General features: G+C 39.0%; 1 protein-coding gene across 1 annotated transcript in view; it reads right to left on the bottom strand.

Moving 5' to 3' along the window:
- The window catches only part of LOC139730870 (Golgi apparatus protein 1-like), an 80,875-nt gene that overhangs the window by 12,275 nt on the left and 47,489 nt on the right, over positions 1-21,111 (bottom strand). The window contains exons 3-14 of the mRNA XM_071641747.1: positions 14,005-14,091; positions 11,886-12,113; positions 9,942-10,187; positions 8,592-8,772; positions 7,627-7,838; positions 6,706-6,821; positions 5,470-5,571; positions 4,867-5,008; positions 3,577-3,714; positions 2,682-2,831; positions 2,004-2,120; positions 1,331-1,419 (exon numbers count right to left, since the gene is read on the bottom strand). Coding sequence (XP_071497848.1) covers positions 1,331-1,419; positions 2,004-2,120; positions 2,682-2,831; positions 3,577-3,714; positions 4,867-5,008; positions 5,470-5,571; positions 6,706-6,821; positions 7,627-7,838; positions 8,592-8,772; positions 9,942-10,187; positions 11,886-12,113; positions 14,005-14,091 — 1,808 coding nt within the window. The remainder of the gene's footprint in view (positions 1-1,330; positions 1,420-2,003; positions 2,121-2,681; positions 2,832-3,576; positions 3,715-4,866; positions 5,009-5,469; positions 5,572-6,705; positions 6,822-7,626; positions 7,839-8,591; positions 8,773-9,941; positions 10,188-11,885; positions 12,114-14,004; positions 14,092-21,111) is intronic.

The raw sequence follows: 21,111 nt of genomic DNA on the forward strand, positions 1-21,111 counted from the left end.
TGTGCATTGAAAATGGGACTTACTTATACACTTTATATAATATGCATGGATGAAGGAAAGCATTAAAGGAAAAACCAAATGATGTGCTGACGCTGATCTTGAAAAGAAGAGTTGAGTCAAACAAACAGAACAGCATGTTCCACAGAGAGACAGACTAAAATACAATAATATCAACATTTTGGACGGTTCACATCTTCCTGAAAGAGTAATATCAACCACAACCACTCATGTGAATAACAGAAGGAAATATTGCAACTGCCTACTCTCTCTTCCACTGGTTTAAAACTGGTTTGCACAAAACTATTAAATTCCACCAATAAATACTCTTTTCACGCCCTCCCCTTTAAAATGTCATCTGTGTTTCATGCATCATCATAAACTTAAAACAATTTGAGCGGAAGATTAAATTCACTTAGAGAAGGAAAGAATCTGAGCACTGAGGAGATGTGAAAAGCCATGACATCATCCAATAGCGTGAACGTGACAACTATCACTGTGATGGAAAAAATCTTAACCTTAACCAGGCAAGGCTTTTTGGGCTGTTCTGTAGCTGGGGGAGGGTGAGGGTTGATGTAAAACCCCCCGAGATCTCCGCCGTCGATTGCGCAATCATTATGAAAATTGACACATACATTACCTGTTGCAAAATCTACCACACAATAAAAGAAAACATTGAATTTTTCATTTTTTATAATTTATATTAATTGACATGCGTGAAATCATAAATTTTGCTCTAACTTGGAAAATAAAGTTAATAGCTCCCTAATTTTTGGTGACATTATTCAATCTAGTATTCCTAACAATGTTCTTGAATAAAAAAATCTGGTATCAAAATTGATTTCTTATGTATTCTATTGTTTTACGAATCTTTAATGTATTTCTTTGTTTTTCGACCTTTTGTTTTCATTTTATTTCTGCAAAATTTATTACAGAACCTATTTTAAGCATAATTATGCTGAAATTCATCAATTTCAGCCATTGAAAGTGAAAATAACATCTTTTTGAATGAGGTGAGAAAACTCAATTTGCATAGACTTTGTACACAAAATCAAGTTTTTGAGCCATTTCAGTCTGATAAGCACGTATAAAAGGTCATGCAGCGTTGTAAGGGTATGCCCAATTTATGCAAAAATGGTGTCAAAAGGTGTGCGAGACTTGAAAGTAAAAAGTCAGTGAGCAGTGCTGTTAAAAAATTTTGCGCGGAAGAATGGTCATGGAAAATGTTGAGGGGGTGTTGATTCAAACCCTTCCCCCCCCCCCCCACCCCAGGCCATTTTAGGGTTAAACTTCCTCACAATCATCCAGACAACTGAAAGAGATGGTAACCTACTTGTCTCGGCTTCCTTTGCACAGCTTCAGGACATCCTTACGGCAGCTCTCCTTGAATTTGAAGCTAAATCTGTAGTCTTTCAGCTGCAGCTGTTGCCCATGCAAAGAAATCATTATACCATTTAAAGATATTACAAGTTACATCTCTACTACTACTTGTAGCCAATTCTCACAATCACACATACACACACAAAAAAAAAAAAACATGCACAACGACTGTTAAATCACAACATCTGACTAGAAACATACATGCGCACTACAAAAAAAACCCATAAGCCTATCTCTTTTTTAGATAATCATCTACCTGCTGTTAATTTTTACAGGTAAATCCAAATTTGCTGGATAAATGGTTTGTCATTGTTGAAGTAAGCTGGACAGAATGACATCTTACAACAATACCTGCTACAACAATCACCCAAAACCTGACAAAGCTTACTCTGGTCAAATCATTAGTCTTTTCGTACTCATTGTTAACTCCACAGGAAAATCAATAGCAACAACAAAATTTGGCTCAGCATATGCTTTTCTTAAAATCCACCCCTCTTTAACAGATGCAATTTTGGCACTGCATACTGCCATAGACAAACCCCACTACACCCCCTGAAAATGTTTGCGTGGAATGCCCCCGCTTCACTCGATCAAAGCTTGCCATCCAACCATCTGCAGGGTCTCACCAGTTGGAAATGTTCGATGCTGGCCTGGCACTTGACCTCCATTTCATCATTGTTCTTGTTTTCAATCAGGCAGCGCAGGGCCTCTCCTTCATCCACCTTCTTAGCCTTTAGTTTGTCCTGGGAAGAAAAAGTGGAGGAAAATAAAAAAAAATGAGGTCTTTATGATATTACCAATCAAAACCTTGGAAAAATCCTGACAATTGACAGCAGTGAAAAGTTAAATGCTACTGTTAGTTCCCATTCTTTATGACAAACAACTGCCCTCTTTTATTTCATGTTTCATTATTGTAGCACTGAAACATTGTCGGGAAAACACAGAGAGCTTATGCATTCTTATCAGGAAAGTAAAGAAGCACAATTAAAACTCCTCCAAAACTTGATCAATTTACCTATAATATTCCCTACAGAAACATGTTATCAATGTTACAGTAAAATATTTCATTTTTCATGACTATGATTTTAGGTAGGCTAGCGGAAATTATACTACTGTTGTAGTGTACACTACCTACATGTATGTATCTACCTTTGAGCCGGCAGCCTACTTGTACCCATACACGTGAATACATAAACATTGTTTCTCCCCATATCCGGCCAGATCTCTTTATGCAGATGGGCGCTGGTCCCGTTATGGCCCATTAACAGAGGTCAGACTGTACTAATTTCTGCTGAAATTCTCACCTGGCAGAACCTGCGAAGCATCGGGGCGCAGGCGGAGATCAGTTTGCGATTCATCTGGATGTCCTCTGCCTCCTCTATTGTGAAGTTCCCGACAGCCTGCTTGCACTGGTCCGTCAGGTCGTTTACATTGTCTTGCAGGCATTGGAGTTCCTTAGGGTGGAGTCAGACATACACAGAAATGGCATTGCAGTCAGTGGCATTCGTGAAGGTACACAAGTTTGAATGGCTACATACAGACTCTGTCCACAATGCAATCATATGTAACAGATCAAGATACAATGCAAATAGCAGCCGGGTATCTAGTTTTGTTGAAGAGCTGTTCACATGAGGCATTCATTTAGTTTTTATGTGTTATGTCCCTATAATCATGAATGACACGACATGATGGCATTCTTGTCTTCATGCAAAACAACTCACTCACTGGTGAGAAAAACTGCTCAAAAAAAATGACAGAGTGAGAGAAGTGGGAGAGAGAGAGAGAGAGAGAGGGAAAGATATATATATATATATATATATATATATATATATATATATATATATATATATATATATAGATGGATAGATAGATAGATGGATAGATAGATAGATGGATAGATAGATGGATTGATAGATAGATAAACAAAGAGCGGAAGAGAGAGAGATCATTGACTTATCCACATAGATGTCACACAAAGTCAGGAGCATACCAACCAGTCACAGCTACCATTATTACATCACCTCCTTGTCACATATCATGATGCCTCATCAACAGGTCAACAGGTCCTTGGAATGCAATCTGCATTTCACACCGGCTCACCTTCATGCATGCTTCATACAGACTACAGCGCTATTATTTCAATTCATTTCCTCATTTCAAAACCCCGAACTGGTTTTTACCCTCCAGCGTGGTTCTCACCTCTCCCCTCTTGACCTTGTCGCTGCAGTGCAGGCCCAGGTCCATCCGACAGTTCTCTTCGATGCGGGGGTTGAGGTGCACGCTGACGGCCCGCTGCCGTAGGACCCGATGGATCTGGTCGGCACAGCGGGGCTGGAGCTAAGCGGACAGGAAAACAGCAAAGAGGTTCAGTATAGTTGTGGGGACAGTCTTCTTGTTTTTTTAGACACATATCTATAAAGACAGTCACAAATCCTAAAAAAAAGACAACCAAAAAAATAATCTGGTCTCATCCATGTAGACACCACAGAAAGTACAGCCTGGAGATTGGCCATAAAAGGAAATGAAACATCAAAACACAGAGGGTGAGAAAAATAATAACAATAATCACAAATCAAAAAGTTTGTTATCAAATGAACTCAACAGTACACCGCAAGCTCTGCTGTATAACATCAGGTACCTTCGCATTTATGGTGACATACTGCAGTATGTCACATGGTAATTCATAGTACGAATGCTATTTCATGAGAATTACATTACAAAAGTACTAGTACTTGTGATTAGAGTGGTAATGCACACTTCAGGAGGAATACTCATGCAAGATGTAAGTGGTAATAGTGTCATGAAGTACTATAAATCATGCAGCAGTTTATTTCCAACTTCACTCGAAACAATTCTTATCTCCTCCCATGTGAGATAGACACATGCACAGAACTTGCCAGATATACCACGGTTATTCATGAATAAAACAGAACTAAGTGAACTTCTGTATCAGGGTATCTGTACATGCTGCATCAAAAGAGACCAAACCAAGTATTTGGCTTTGTCTTGTACCCTCTACCAAGGAGGTTGAATTCTTGCTGGAGCCTGTATGTTTGTGTGCATAAAAATATCAATATTACCCAAGAAGTTGCGGTGAACAGCAATTAGTTGTTGTTGTTGTTTGTTTGTTGTCGTTTCTTTTTTTAAAGGACTCAGGTCCAGTTAAGCGGCACTAGAGACCCTAAGGCTTTGCCGGATGTCTCCACTCTCCCACTACTTCTACAGTACCGACAGCAAATCATTTTCCACATATTAGCGAATGTTTGCGCATTGCACACATATGCGCGCATCATAAATTTGCGAATATTCACGCTTTTGCAATGCATTGGATACTTCTTCTTTTTTGATCCAGGATAATAATTATTTCCGAATATTCCCGAATATTCGGGAATACTCGCCGATGTGCAATTCGCGAATATTCGGAAATATTCCCAAACGTTTGCGTGGAAAATAATTTGCTGTCGGTACTGTAGTTTCTCATCTCCTTACCGGACTTTCCTCATTATGCAGATGGCCGTGGAGGCAAGAGAACACGATGCCAGCAGGAACGTTGTTGGAGGCTGTCCAGTTCTCTGTGTAACACAGAACTTTGGCATCAGACTGGCAGTTCTTGTAGAGCACTGGATCTAACCTGTAGCAGATGACATGGAGTAAAAAAAAAAATGGGGATGTCATCTTATCTTCAACACGTGCCAGGAATCAGTGATAAAAAAACGACTTGGAAGTTACACTGATAAACTCAAAGTTGTGAATCTTTTTCCTGACGACCAAGTTGTCAGCTTTTCACTTCACACATTCTTACTTACATTCCAATGCATACCAAACGTGCAGAAAGCATACAGAACTACTACGCCAGTATCATATTTAGCACAGACAAAAGTCATCCCAATGGAAAACGGACCAGGGCCCTGTTTTACGTAGAGTTAAACTTGATTACATAGTTCATTTCAACTGTCAGTCTATGGCAGCCTGTGTAGTAAGGACATTTAAAATCGATTTTATCTTTTGATAAAACGAGGCTAAGAACTACACAGCACTCTGAAGGGACCACTCTGCTCCAGGAAGAATCAAAGACAACACAAAATGGCTCACCTGAAATTTCTCGAAATAAAGTACTGTATTTCCAGGAGCTTCTCTGCACAAACATCCTTCATCTGGTTATCATCAATATTGTCCATCAGACATTGTAGCACCCTACAAGAAAGGACAAGAGAAAATGTGATGGAATCTGCAGTAATCACAGTTGCTGGACTACCAGTACACTTCTCAGACATTACAGCGAAACAGAAAGGGGGCGGGGCTGAAGAAAGGAAGACACATTTTCACAATTACAATTATAATTTCACACAAAAACGCATCTTCCCTCCAGAATTTTTTTCTATATGCTATACATACATATGCACATAGACAATTACTTTGGAAAGTTCATATTTCCTAAATCTTGATTACTTAACATTTCCAGATCAATCCTTGTCGTATCAATTCTTTCATTCAATTGTATTTTTCATTTTTATTTGCCTGCCTGTCTTTCTCCTTGATCCTCTACGTCTACATGTATTTTCTGAATCTCTATAAGTTACATAAAGGCTATGATGCAAATTTGTAAGGTGCAGTCCAGTCCATCAAGGCTGATGCCTGATACTGTAAAAGTGGAAATTTTTGCGCATTAGTGCAACCAGATGCTAGCACGACCATAAAAGCATGCGAATATTTTTGCATGCCTTATGTTCCAGTCCTGATTCCGCGGAATTAAAAACACACCAAATCCATCTTACCCGATCGAGCGCGAAAAATTACATGCGTAATAAATATCCACTTTTACATTAGGTCAAGGGTCTTTGTCATTCCTTGATATCCACTGCAATATTCAACATTGCTTTCTTATTTCTCACTATATGGTAACACTCCTTATTCATAAATCATATTTGCATGTATGTCAGTGTGATGATTTGAATGTGCATATGCCTAAGTATATTTTTAAATATATATCGTCGCGAGGGTGACGAGACCTTGTATCTCAACTTTTGGTGAAAATGACTTTTTTTTTAAATCAATGGTCAGATAATCAGTTAAGTGATGTTCTGTCCAAATCCCAGCTGTCATACCAAAAAAAAAAATGAATCCACCACGGCATGTCAAAGGAAAGACTATCCCATTTGCTATCGTGCTTTGGCCGCCATGTTTTAATGCTCTCCTGAACATTTGACATTTTATCGATACGAGGTCTTGTCACCCAAGAGACGATATGCGAAATGTAAATGTAAATGGATGGATATGAAAGAAAAAGGGAGAGGGATGGGTTTGGCTCTGGCTCGCAAACGAACTCACTCTGAATCTGATTTCTTGGGGCAGAGGGCATCCCTCACTGGTTTGCAAGCTTCGTGGAGGGCGGGGTCCAGTCTGTAGTCTGATCCCGCATCTGCTTCCTCCACCAGATCGGAAAGCTGATGACATCACAGCGACATCACAGAAAAAAGAAAAGAAAAGAAAGAAGTGATTCCTCTGTTTTCTCTTACATTGCATAATTCACATGTATATCAATTATCTGAACAAGTTAATTCATTGATCTCACTGACCAGCCATGGCATTACATTTATAATTTACATTCACATCAATTATACTGCAACAATGGGCAAATGAGAAAACACTCATATCCGTTAACAAAAGGAGAGATTTGCAGTACACCATTTGAGAAGGGGTAGTAGAGTCTTCTTGTGTTGAGATTGGGTGTGATGCGAAGGTGAAGTGCCATGTGGACAGTCCTAAAAAGGACTGGATATAGTCTATTTGATAGGAAGTGAAGTCTTGAAGGGATGATCACCACATGGACGGCCCTGATAAGAACCATTGTTTTTTTTTTCTTTTTTATATAGGTGCAGTCCAGTGAGGACGGATCTGCTCAAGGATGATCACTCACATCCATAGACGATTTTTGATTCACATCACTACACGTTTCCAAGAGGAACACACACCACTCTCAGACTCTCTACCTGGATGGTTTCCTCAAGAAAAACAAACTAACAAACAAATAATACACAAAGAGAAGCGGCATACACGTAAAACTGAAGGATAAATATGAAATATTAAGGGGTGAACTAATGAGTTTTAGAATGCACCATGACTTTTTAGCAGCATCATTAGACATTAAATCCGGAAGCTGCCTGTCACGATGGCTTCCAAAGGGAAAGACCCCCCACATGCGCCGCCGCGAGAAGAAAAGACTAAAGCCCATTGAGGGCTTGCACTTACGCCTTTCTTGCACTTGTCTGAGAGTTTGTTGCGCTTGGCCAGGCCCATGAGGCAGTGGATGGTCTTGCCCTCGCGGCGCACCCCGTTACAGTCCGCCTCGATCTCCACAGCACAGCTCTCCATCAGCTCCGGGTTGATCATGTAGTCTGACATGATCTCCTTCCGTACGTCCACCAGCTCCGCCTGGCACTCTCCGCTGATGGTCACGGTCTCTGCGGCACAACACATGACAAGAACGACGTTACACGGCTGCCAACATTCACGCATCCACATCAGGGAGATTCTTGTGAATTATATGCATCTCAATGGACACAAATAATTCCCAAATTAAGGGAGATTTTGATATTCTCTTATCGAGACATGATCAGATATTGAAATTTTCAGGAAGTGGTATTAAATGATATCAATAGAAAGAAATTGTTCATACTTTAAATGTACAATGATTAAATGGATGCTTTCCCAGATGTTAACTGACAGACCATTCTGACTATCTAATCTACACAGGTTCATCCTTCGTTTGAATATGACTGACGAATTCCATAAACTGTTACATCGAGCAATGAGTGAAGAGAAAATGAGTGAAGCGCCTAAGAGAAAAAAATAAGAAAGGTCATTTGTACCAATGTGCACATGAGCTATCTCCTAACTGGCTTATAGTTGTTACATCACATGAATCGCAATCATGACAAAATGTACTTCAGCTCCATTAGTAACAGATATGGCTTATCCTTATCAACTTTTTATTAGTAATCATTATTTTTTCTGACTCTTGTGACAGGCAAACATTCCCTAATGATGGATAAATTTGTCTTGTGCTAATGACATCAAGGACCAGATGTGCCATTTCTCAACTTTTCTACACATGAAAAGGGCAAAGGTCACAGACCAGAATTATCTTATCAGTCATGAAAATTAATGTTCCCCCTCGATCACGAGTCTCAGGAGGGTGCTTGTGATACACTCACTCTCTTTGCTCCCTCGCTCCAGGCACAGCAGGATGTTGGCCAGCTTCATCTCCTTGGTCTTAGCGTCACCGAGGGAACACGCCGCCTCTGCCACTTCCTTCTTGCACTTGCGCATCAGCCTGAAGTTGGCCTTGTAGTCCTCGGCGACAACCTTCTGTCTCGTCGTTAGTTTCTCTTTGCACTGCACGGTGGGAAGACGGGTGGAGGAGGGGTTGGCGGAAAGGTAATGAAGGAGTGGGTGAAAAGGGGGTCAAGGAGGGGTAGAAAGAGGGGTGTTAATGGGGTAGAATGAGGGCAGACAATAAGGCAGTGGTGAGAAGATGGGGGGGGGGGGGGAGAAGTTGCATTCAAGAATATCACAGTGTGTTTGAATTCCTTTGGTTTTCTGATTACTACAAATATCTTATCAGGTATTGTAGAAGCAATTGGTAATCGTATGCTTGTAAGGACCAGCAACTGCCCACGAATGAGTCTATATGCACATCTGAAATGATACGGCAATGCAGTCATTTCTTTAATATTTGCTTTATTCTTCATATGCCATATATCTAAAGAGTCTAATATTCACGAATTGGGACTTCTGGATAATTTTGCGAGCACAATAATGGACAGAGAAATGTGCAAGTAGCGCTCATGTTGGCATCAAAATTCCTATTTTTGCATGTCTTAAAATTTGCCAATAGCACCTGCCTCTCGAAATTTGCGAACATAAAAACCCTACTAAAAACATGGCCTACACAGTATTAATAGGGCATTTAATCTTCTTTTTTTTTGTCTGTTGTTGGGGTTTTTTCTTGATTTTTTTCTAGATACTGAATACTTGCACACTTGGCTACTTGAATGTACCAATCAATCTGCTTTTCTAAGCAAGTATGAGGACACTGAAAGGCACTTTTTACATGATTGATGAATTTAAAAGAAGATTAAAATTGCATGTTTTGAATCAGTATGTCGAAATTGTGTGATAAATTGTTCTCTTATAAAATATGTCAGTGTGTGTGTGTGTGTGTGTGTGTGTGTGCTTATGTATGTGTGTATTAGTTCATAAAGAAATGTATTCAATCAATATTTTGATATTTTATGAATGAAATAGTATGGGGACAGGACTTTTGTATAAAGCATAGCCTTTCTGTCCGTCTCCGAACAATTTCAAATGTATTGTATATTCGTAATGTTATACTGATGCTTATTGTGATTATTCTTTTCTTGTTATAGTATAGTGTTGTCAATTTTCTGTATTTTTCCTCTGTTTTTACTGAAAGTGTTGAATAAATCTGAATCTGAATCTGAATAGAATGTCACAGCTTTCCCAGTTTAGAAATAAAAGAGCTTGCAAATGTAATGCCTTACGTCTTCACTCATCTCCTTGTCAAATTTGTTCTTCAACAGGCATTTGTAGACGCGTCCCTGGCCGCTGACTTCCTTCGGGCAGAAGCGCTCCCGGTCGTCGCGGCAGGCGAAGAAGAGGGCGCGGTCCTCCTGGTAGTCGCGGGAGGAGAGTTCAGCGACCCGCAGTATCTGCAGCTTGCACTTGCCTCCAAGCTTCTTGATGTTCTTCTCTAGGCAGTGGATGGTGCCTCCTTGGGAATGGTGGAGCTAAGGGATTAAAAAGAGATTAATTGCACACAAAGCTGTCTGTCATTCTGTTTTCATTCGAAAGTCTCCTTCCACAGATTGTCAGCTCAAGAAGGGTGAGAATAAAAAGAAGATTTTATCTCTTTCCCTTCATCCTTTCAGATAATACTCCAAAGGGGTCCTGGCATTAATTTCCTTAACATGTGCATGTACTGTATATACAATATACGCATTGCTTTTTTTTTATTGTGTACATAATGTACTTTTTATTTATTATGTGCCAAGTAAAACTGAATTGATTTGAATTGAATTGAATTGAATTGAATTGAATTGAATTGAATTGAATTGAATTGAATTGAATTGAATTGAATTGAATAATACTCCATTCTTCAATTTGATATTACAGATATGATAAGACTGACACACCCATTTTTTTTTTTATAGAATGAAGCCCAAAGAGAAATTTCTCAAAATTATTCTCAAGTTTTCATTAGTGAAAGGAGCAGAAAAATGAATACAAGCCATTTTTTTTTATAAATCACACCATGTATGTTGTCTAGTGTACCATGCGATACCTATTAAAGAGGAATGAGTCTGTCAGTATAGACCATTTCCACACTATGCTTTCTCTAATACCTTTTAATTATGAATTGTACAGGTTGGAGCTATGAAAAGGGCAATTACCAGACTAAGCTCCTGTCCCACCCACTGAAAAGAAGCAAGGCAGCAGAAGGACATAGGGTGACATATCAATATCACTAAACCAAACAAACAAACAAACAAATGGAGCAAAAACAGAAACCACTGTTGGCAAAACAAAATTTGTGATAAGACACAAACACAACCTTGGAACTATCCCCTGGGACTAAGCATTATCTAAATCATATTCACAAGTCACATTTCATTCCGACTGATTAAACTCACTGTTTTTTCGTCAGACTCTTCATGCACTTTTGAAGAAAATATACCTCTCCAACCATATATAAGGCAACATAAACAACAACAACATAAAAACAATATGAAAAAAAATCTTGTTCATCGTAAAACAGTCTAGCATTCTTGCCAAAGGTAACATTTTCTCTTTATTATGTACACTCTATCAAATGTTCACACGGCGTCCAAATATTGATGCTTGTGTACCACTCAATACACAGCCTCAGCTAACTGCTAAATGGCATTTGATGCAACTGAAGTGTGACATTCATTTCAACGAATGTCACACAAGTATCTGTACCAAATTAAGCCCTTTTCACTGTTACATACAAAGGTAGCATCATCACTGTGAATGATCTACGCTTTTGTCAACTATCATACTGATCACACAGTTTGTCACTCTACCACTTTAAAAATTCACAGGTGGTAATTAGTCGCTATGACAACAATCCATACACTCCTATCGTTGCTGGGGTGACAAAAGCTTGTATCTCAGGTTTTTGTGAAAATCATTTTTTGGATTTAATGTCAGATAATCAGTTATGTGATGTCCTGTCCAAAATTGAGCTGTCTTAGCCCCAAAATGACACCAGCACAGTATGTCAAAGGACAAGCAATCCCAACTGTTATTGTGTTTTGGCTGCCATTTTTTTTTCTTTTCCTGAATATTTGACATCCTTAAGAGATGGGGCTTTGTGCCAGCAGGTATCATGCTGGTACTGTATCTGCATATTGAAAGTACAGCAATGAAGAGCAGATATATTGCAGCATGGATTTTCGACTCACGTTGGTGGCAGCGTTACCGTCCTCATTCACCACGCCGCACTTGAAGGTGGCAATGTCGTCGCTGCACTGTTCGTAGAAGCCGGTGATGAGGCGGAAGTCGCTGAAGGTGATCTCCTTCATGCGGTTGAGGTACTGGACGCACTGTTGGTTGGCGATATCGTCAAAGTGGTCCAGCAAGCAGGGGAGAATCAGTCCCTTACCGGGCTCCATACCGGTGCAGTCACTGAACTGTGTGACCAGGGAATGAGAGCATTCTGTAGTTTCTTTCATGTATATTCACATACACACATACACACACACACACACACACACACACAAACACACACACATATCATGTATGATCTCCTGAAGTCAATTACAGGAAAATCTAATTTTAACGAGGCAATCGCCAAATTGTGTCTCGCCCATTCGCGTACAAGGAATTAATATTTTTTTATAACTCCCAGAAGTTAATTGACCTGCTTATGACCTTTGACCTTGTGGTGACCTTCAACACCCTAAGGGACATTTACCATCCAAGTTTGGTCACAAACGGACAAAGGGATCAAAAGTAATGAGCCATAATTGAAACGCGCCATAAAAACTTAACATTGGGCCCTAAAGATTTGTTGACCCCTTTCTGTGACCTTTGACCTTTTGATGACCTTTAACTCCCCAAGGGACATCTACCGTCCAAGTTTGGTCACAAACGGACATAGGGATCAAAAGTTATGAGCCACAATCAAAACGCGCCCTAAAAACATAACATTGGGCCCTTAAAGTTAATTGACCCCTGTCTGTGACCTTTGACCTTGTGACGACCTTCACCTCCCCAAGGGACATCTTCCATCCAAGTTTGGTCACAAACGGACAAAGGGATCAAAAGTTATGAGCCATTAACGAAATGCGCCCTAAAAACTTAACATTGGGCCCTAAAAGTTTGTTGACCCCTGTCTGTAACCTTTAACCTTGTGGTTACCTTCAACTTCCCAAGAGACATCTACCATCACCCAAGTTTGATTGCCATTGTAGCAACATGTGTTGAGTTACGTGAGATAAGAGAGTCTTGCAAGTAAACTTTAACGTATGACCTCAAATGACCTTTGACCTTATCATGTGACCTCTTACGGCACCATAACATGAAGGTACCCCAAGTGCATCCATCACCCAAGTTTGATTGCCATTGTAGCAACGTGTGTCGAGTTACGTGTGATAAGAGTCTTGCAAGTAAACTTTAATGTATGACCTCAAATGACCTTTGACCTTATCCTGTGACCTCTAACGGCACCATAACATGAAGGTACCCCTAGTGCATCTATGACCCAAGTTAGGTTGTAATCCAAGCAACTTATGTGAAGTTATTTGTCAAAAGAGAGTCTTGCCGGTAAACTTTAACATAGAAAAGAGAGTCTTGCACATACTCTTTAATATATGACCTCAAATGACCTTTGACATCATCACATGACCTCCAACAACACCATAACATGAAGATACCCCTAATGCTTCTATCACCCAAGTGTGGCTGCCATTGCTGTAACAGTTGCCAAGTTATGCATCATAAGAGAGTCTTGCAGGTAAACTTTAACATTTGTGACGGACGACGGACGACGGACGGACGCCATTTGGATCCCTTAGTCTCGCCTTCACCTCCGGTGGGCGAGACAAAAACCATAGCATATATCTATCAAGCTTTGGTGATAACGCCATATTATCCTTGAAACTACCACAAAGAAAAATTGTTACAATCATCTAAATCTGAACAAATGTCCATAATAATCAAGGCCCTGTTTCATAAAGCTGTTCGTAAAGTTACGCACAACTTTACAAACAGCTTAAATATGGCAGCCAAGTGGGTTTCTTAATCATTGTTAATTTCAATAGCTACAATTGAAATTTGCAGATAAAATTGATTATTCTTAATACATTTTAACAAACATTTTAGGTTGAAAGTGTATTTTTCTCCCAATGCAGATTAGATACTGATGTACAGTCGTACTTTGTTAAAAGGCACACATGTTGGCATTTCATATTCCGGTTGTGCATGTGCAGTCATGCATAACTCTATGAACAGTTTTATGAAACAGGGCCCTGGTTTGTTACACAGCTGCTTGAAGAATGCCCTGTTCATGAGAAAACTTACCTTCCTGAGGTCTTCACGACAAACTTCCGATGCAGCATTGTCAAAACGGTAGTCCTTCGTCAGGTTCATCTTGTAGTTCCATAGAAACTGCAGAGAGGAACATTAAGATGAGGAGAGCAAAGAAAGAAAGACAGAAAGGGAGAGAGAGGAAAAAATTAGAAGAAACAGGGGAGACAAAAGAGAAAGAGAGGGAGGAGAATGGGGAAAGAGAGATTGGGAGAAGATATGGGTAGTAATATGAGTTTAGCTCTCATCGAGAAATGCATTCAAGAATAGGATGCAGCTTGAACATACAGCAAAATGTATTTCAGAGAAATTGATCAATAAACCAATCACGACTTCATGTACACGAGAGCTTTGAGGCGAGTAACGAGGTGTGTTAACATCCTCTACTGAACTGATTTCAAAGCTTCAAGTTCAGACACACTGGTTGATCATAACCAGAGACCAATTCAGGCAACTTATTGTGACAGTGTGATATTTGAAATTTTCCATTTGCACTACTGTAAAACAGGATATTTTCGCGAACTGGAGGTGTCGGCCTTTTTCGTGCCATGAAATTTTCGCCAGTTGCCTCTAACATTCAATGCGTATGGTATAGACAAGAACTTTCACCTGCATTTTAATATTGCAAATCTTGGCTCTCGCGAATTTCGCGAAATTAAAATGCACACGAACATTCCACGTGTGCATTCCACGTTTTACACTATGTGAAAAAAAAAATTGTTAAGATACTGCAAGATACTGTCACCTGAAGGAACATGCACATACGGCTCAGCAGCAGCTGTGATGGAACTACTGTTATGATGCCTCAATAGCCTCAACGGCTAGCGACACATTTTGGCCCAAATTCATGAAGGTGGTGCAAATTTAAACGATGGTTTATGCAATTTTCTTCTGTGTAAGTGCGATTGACAGATTACATCAACAGACATCCAGTAACAAACTCGCATTAATATGCCTATTTCCAGCTTTTTTTAGACCATGTCTAGGTTTCAGGTTTAAACCACCTTCCTGAATTCGGGCCTTTGTGTCTGGCCAGGGGTAGGAATCCAAACATTGAGTGCAAGTCACATGACTATCTGACATAATGAGTTTCTGTAGTACCTGTCCTCATTGGAGACTAGTTGTATCATGATAAACTTTAGAGGAAGTCAGAAAACTCATGGTATGCAAGTTTTCTGGCAACGTTTCCAGTGGCATACGGCACTTATTAACTGGCAACTTTGAGACAGATGTTGTGATTTTTCAAATGTTGCAATTTTTCACTGGTATCATGAATGAATGGGCCCTCTTACAATTCTTTAAACTACTCTACCAACTACATAACACAAGGCATCACCAGTATGTCAGAGCAGGGCTTCCAACACTCATCTCCCAAAATCTGGAAGATTCTTAAAGGACAAGTCCACCTTCATATGCATAAGGATTAAGAGAATGCAGCAATATTAGTAGAACACATCAGTGAAAGTTTGAGGAAAATTGGACAATCCGTTCAAAAGTTACGAGTATTTTAAGTATCTGCGCAGTCACTGCTGGAAGAGAAGACTACTACAGTGTATGATGTCACATGCGTACAACTACTGTAAAACATGATATATTTGCGGCATGAAATTTTCGCGAATTGGAGCCGACAGCCTTTTTCGTGGCATGAAATTTTCGCGAATTGCTACTGGCATTCAATGCATGTAGTGTAGACAAAAGCTTTCGCGTGCATTTTAATTTTGCAAATTTTGGCGCTCGCGAAATTCGCGAAATTAAAATGCGCGCGAAAATTCCTCGTTTTACAGTATATAATGAAAATAAAAAGAGAATTTCACAAAACTTTACTTTTTGAATAAAGTGCACATTTCTTCAACTTGCTACTGACGTATGTTAAGGGTAATATTATTCCCCCTGCCTTCTGAAAGAGAGAAGTTGAGTGTTCTTTTGTTATGCGAGAAAAATGGAAATATGCTGAATTTTCTTTATTCTCTCTTTATATCGTTGTACTCATGTGACATCACAAGCTATAGTAGTCTTTTCATCCAGCCGTGACTGAGCGGAAACTTCAAAAATTCATAACTTTTGAACGGATTGTCCGATTTTGCTCAAACTCTCACTGATGTGTTCTACTAGCATTGCTGCATTCACTCAACCCACATGTCTATGTAGGTGAACTTGTCCTTTAAGAGGAATCAAGGAAAAAGTGACCAGTGTATTACACACATCTCAAAGCAGCGGGCAAAAATCAGTCTCGCATTGAGGGAGATTTTTGTATTCTCTTGTCTAGACATGAAGAGATTAAAGGGAAGGTACAGATTTGGTTGAGATGGGGCTGCAGGTGTCCAACTTGTGTGTGTGTGTGTGTGTGTGTGTTTGTGAGATAATTGAGATACCCAAAGAAAGCAATCCTGATATATTGAATGTGACAGGCCACAACTTTTATTAGGATCACTTTGTTTTAACTTGTTTTTGGATACCTCAGTCATTTCAAAACCAGTTTTCATCAAATAAACTTTCACTTCCCCTTAGAATTGTATGCTCTTTAACAATTCATCTAGTGGTTTCTAAATATCTCACAAAATGTTAAAAGCTAAATCCTCACCTCAACCAATATTATACAATCCCTTTACGGTTACCAAGAAGCCTATAGGGCAGAATCTGGCAGACTTGACAGCTCTCTGATGGGGAGTTTATCCTCCCAAATCACTCCTCCACTCAACATCTAATGGAGTAAACTGAACTTGCAGTGTTATAGCAGTTCCATTACGAGCCAAAGTGAAAAAAAAGAGGAAACCATTGGATCTGCAAGTCAGGCATGTTTTCAACAACAGTCACATTTGCTGTCACCACAAACACATGCTAATTACATGAGGGGATGATGGCACTATCTCAAAACACTGCCATCAACCTGCATTTACATCTTCTGCACAATGTTCTAATGTCTCTCGCTTCAGGAATTTAACAAAATAAAATAGCTTGTGTCCATCCTAATAAATCATTTTGCACAACTACAAAAAACAACAACAACCACCCTACTCATAGGGACAATAAAATGGGTTAAGGGACGTACACGTAGTCGTGAAGTTATCAATTCAAACTTACAAACTTAAGATACGACGGAACTTAATGGAATTTATGCAATTTTGTTCATATGACTCTAGTTAGCGCAAGCATGTGAGCATGTGTGCATATTGTGGAATACAAGCCAGCCCAATGTCAGTCTTTCTAATCTGCATTTTACCTCACTACATTTGAATGCAGTCAGCAGAATTCAAAGAATTCCAGAAATTCAGCCCCGAAAAGAGATATTCAATTGATCCTCTTAAAACGTTATTACTCCTATTAAGCACTCAAAATTAAAAGTGAGGCACCTAAGTACACAATGCACTACTGACTCCTTAAGCACAACTCCGGTAATTGTTTAAGCATGCACAATTTGGAGAATAAAAGTGCTGCGATTGCAGAAAAAAGAAAATGTAAGAACGTTGGCAAATAAAATCAATTTTTGCAACACGATCCAAAAATAGATAACTCTTGTATGTGAATGGGCCTACCATGACTTACTTACTGGACTTTTTTAAGGCTCACTGCTAAACTGTATTCCTGTGTGGGCTGGCTAAGTTAAAATCAGTTTGAGTTTGGAATATCAACCAAATGCTGATGAACGGCTAATTATGGCTAAGTGCCTGGACAAGTAAAGGTTTAAATGCCTTCAATTCACATTCAGGTGCTCATATCTTTGATATTCTACGGAGATATTAAAACATTTGATTTGATTTGATTTGATGTATTGGTTCCTGCATTATCATTGCACATGCAGATACATACACATACATTGTTGGTACCATACATATATACATAAACATTAGAAATGTTAATAAAGTAAGTTTCTTCATTGTCTTTACAATATACAGCAATACAGTTTCTTCATTGCCTGTACAACATGATCTGGTAATACACGAAGGTTCACGAAAGAAGGGGAAATCGTGACAATATTGCATTTGACCTTTACATTTGACCTTGGGCGTGTGCGCCCAGAGTTAATGGGCACGGCTTCTTCAATTCCAACATAATATGCCAAGTTGGTACCTCAAACGGTTAAGGTACATCGTCCAAAAATCAATTATGGACAGACGGATGGACAGACAACCGAAATCATAATGCCTCTGGTGCCACAACATGGTGGAGGCATAGCCAAAACTGAACATCATATATCACAGCATTTAGGATTTGAATGCTCTCATGATCCTGTAGTAAGGATCAAAACTAGCCACAAGCTTTAATGTGATGTCACTCGTTACTTTCTAGGTTTTTTTTTTGGGGGGGGGGGGGGTTGGTTTTTTTTTTTTGGGGGGGGGGGGTTGGGTGGGCAAGGGGAGAAAAATGTGTTTTTCACATTTACAATCAAGTTTCAGGAGCGATAATGCCAGAATCCCAAATCAGAAAACAAATAAATAAGCTTGGATTCATAGTGCTATTGACTTTCTACCTGCAAATGACTGAACTAAAATATGTGAGGCAAACCAAATTGTATGCTCCTGAGGACATTTGAAACACCCTCCTCAAAAGGCAATGACTGTAAACACCTATAGGCTGAGTGGCTGGAATCAAATACAGCTATTAGGCTAATGGCATTGTTAAGCTTTCAAGGAAATACAAATCTGTGAGAAAAAAAACATAAAAAATTAAAAAGCGTCATTCCCTCAGACGGGAGGGATCAGTCGGTGACAGCACATCTTTGCTCTCTTTCTCTCTCGCAGCTCGCCGGAGATCCCCTTATCAAGCTAAGTGTGGGTTTCATACAGAAATGACACAAGATACACTTCAGTATCATACTGCTCTAGCCTGCGAGCATCATATATATCTTATTCCTGTTCCTCACTAGCCTATAAGATTACAGGTCGCCATCCAATTTTTTGTTGTTTTTGTTTGTGATATCACTAAAACTTGAAAGGAAAGATATCCCTGTGACTACATGTCATGCTTACCACTCACAAGCTTTGGTGGAGCAGCATGTGAACTACATGCAATCAAATCAGGCTCAAGTTGGCTCTTCATGAGCAATACTGTGATACAATGACTGCTAAGTACGAAAAAGGAAGGATCGCTCTGGATCATAGGTTGCAAGAAGTCCATTTCTACTTGGCATCCAACAAAAGAAAGCTTCTACCACTCAAACTTCCTTCACGGTTTTGGGAAAACTGACTGCACAAGATTCTCTTCTATTTCACAGGTTCTATCTTTCACACACACATAAAAATATCAAATATGAGTCTATGTAATTCTGGTTTGTTTGTTTGTCTTGTTCATGAATAAATGTTTCAAAATCCATCTGAACGGTTGAATTACTGTATTAAAGATACATGTAAAAGACTCTCAAATCTTGTGTGACAATTTTCAAACAAGCCCTGGGTGAAAAATATCGAAAAATATATACTACAGGCACATACAAATAATTGCTGAGGCCAGCATATTGTACACATTAAAAGCATATGGTATCTAAGGTAACATGTGATCTCATATTACATTATGCACGAACAGTGTTTCAAGTTATTTGAATATCATCCTTTGGTCTTTACACACTGTCAACATACTTAAATCCCAAATATGTTGTATAATGTAGTAGCACTTGGAGTCAACAAGCTATTCATGTCCAACTGACTTTAACAAAGAGTAAAACAATCAAAACAAACACACAAGTAGATGTTAACACAACATCAGACACAAAATTAGTTATAGAGTTCAATAGGTTTCTCATATTTCCTGAAACGGTAATGTTTGTTTCAATCACTTATAAATGCAAATTAGATGAGGTCATGATATCCTCTTAACATGTCGTACACTGAACTGCACTCCAATTTTCAGTAAACTTTCTTTTTTTTTCCATTGAATAAACAAGACTAAATCAAATCCTATTGATATTTATACCATATCATTGTAGGCTTGTCATAATTAGGTAATGAGGAGTTTTAAGGGAAAGGGATAACGGCTGTGAAGTGATAACATGTGTTTCTCTTGTCTGCAGGCCTCAATGCTGGCCTGACAATCTTGTAGTCTATGGTGATTAATATTAATGACTATGGCTATGATACGAGTCCTCATTCAGAACACTCTTCATGGTTTCTCCTTTCCTTTTTGTGAATACCTAATGTAGATCTTTGTCTTTTTTGTTTTCCAGCATCAGCTGGTCAGAACAAAAATGAAAGAGAAACTATCATTGATTTCCTGCTCCATAAAGGGCAGGCATATTTACTTTTGATTGGTCAAACACTCACAGAATACTGTCTATACACGACCTCATATGAACTGAGAGAGTTTGCAAATATTGAAGGGTAAATTTTCAAGCGTTCTCCTCTGTAAGTTTGAGGAATAATCACTAACTAGTGCAGAAATATTGACTGCTCTTTAATAGAGGAATGAATGCGAGATCATTGCAGGCCTGTGAGATCAGACGTGACTGGACTGTTGAAATATCTCGATTCCCATGTATTTCTCACTAATTATTCCTTTCATTTGGTAATGTTATCATAAAATACTGTAGTAATTGACCTTATTCTCTAATTTTTTGTTTTTTCTTCTGACTGATCAAGTCCGAGAAAGTACATTTCTTCGAATCGACGCTTTATCTTTTTAATTATTACAAATGTAGTTTTAACATGCACTGTTCAAATTTCATTAGAAAGTATTTCTGTTGCAGAGTCATCAACGCTTCTAAATTCCTGAATTAATGACTGGCCATAGAAAGAACTGGCCATACATTTTAGGAGATAAAAGTTTATGCTTCAGTCTGGAATTTGCAATATTTTTCTGATCTTGTGTAAATTCAATATCTCTGACCCATTCTATCTAATCATTCTCCAAAACAAGATACTCTGTAAAATTCAGAATTGGCCATTTTAAGACGGAAAAATGATTTAAAACCCAGAAAAAAAAAACTTTGGACTTGGCGGGTCAATATCGAAGTGGGTCAGTCATCACCATAGTAACAATGGAAGCACGCTGCTGAGACGGACAATAGTATCCATTCGTGCAAAGGAAAATTGATTCATAATTAACACTGATCACTGCAATGAACTACCCTAAGGCCAAAAAAAAAAAAATTGTTGCATTGGCGTAACCCGC

The sequence above is a fragment of the Diadema antillarum genome, unplaced genomic scaffold, assembly GCF_040938485.1.
Source record: "Diadema antillarum isolate AM-2024a unplaced genomic scaffold, OU_Dant_1.0 seq00000340_RagTag, whole genome shotgun sequence".
Taxonomy (NCBI): domain Eukaryota; kingdom Metazoa; phylum Echinodermata; class Echinoidea; order Diadematoida; family Diadematidae; genus Diadema; species Diadema antillarum.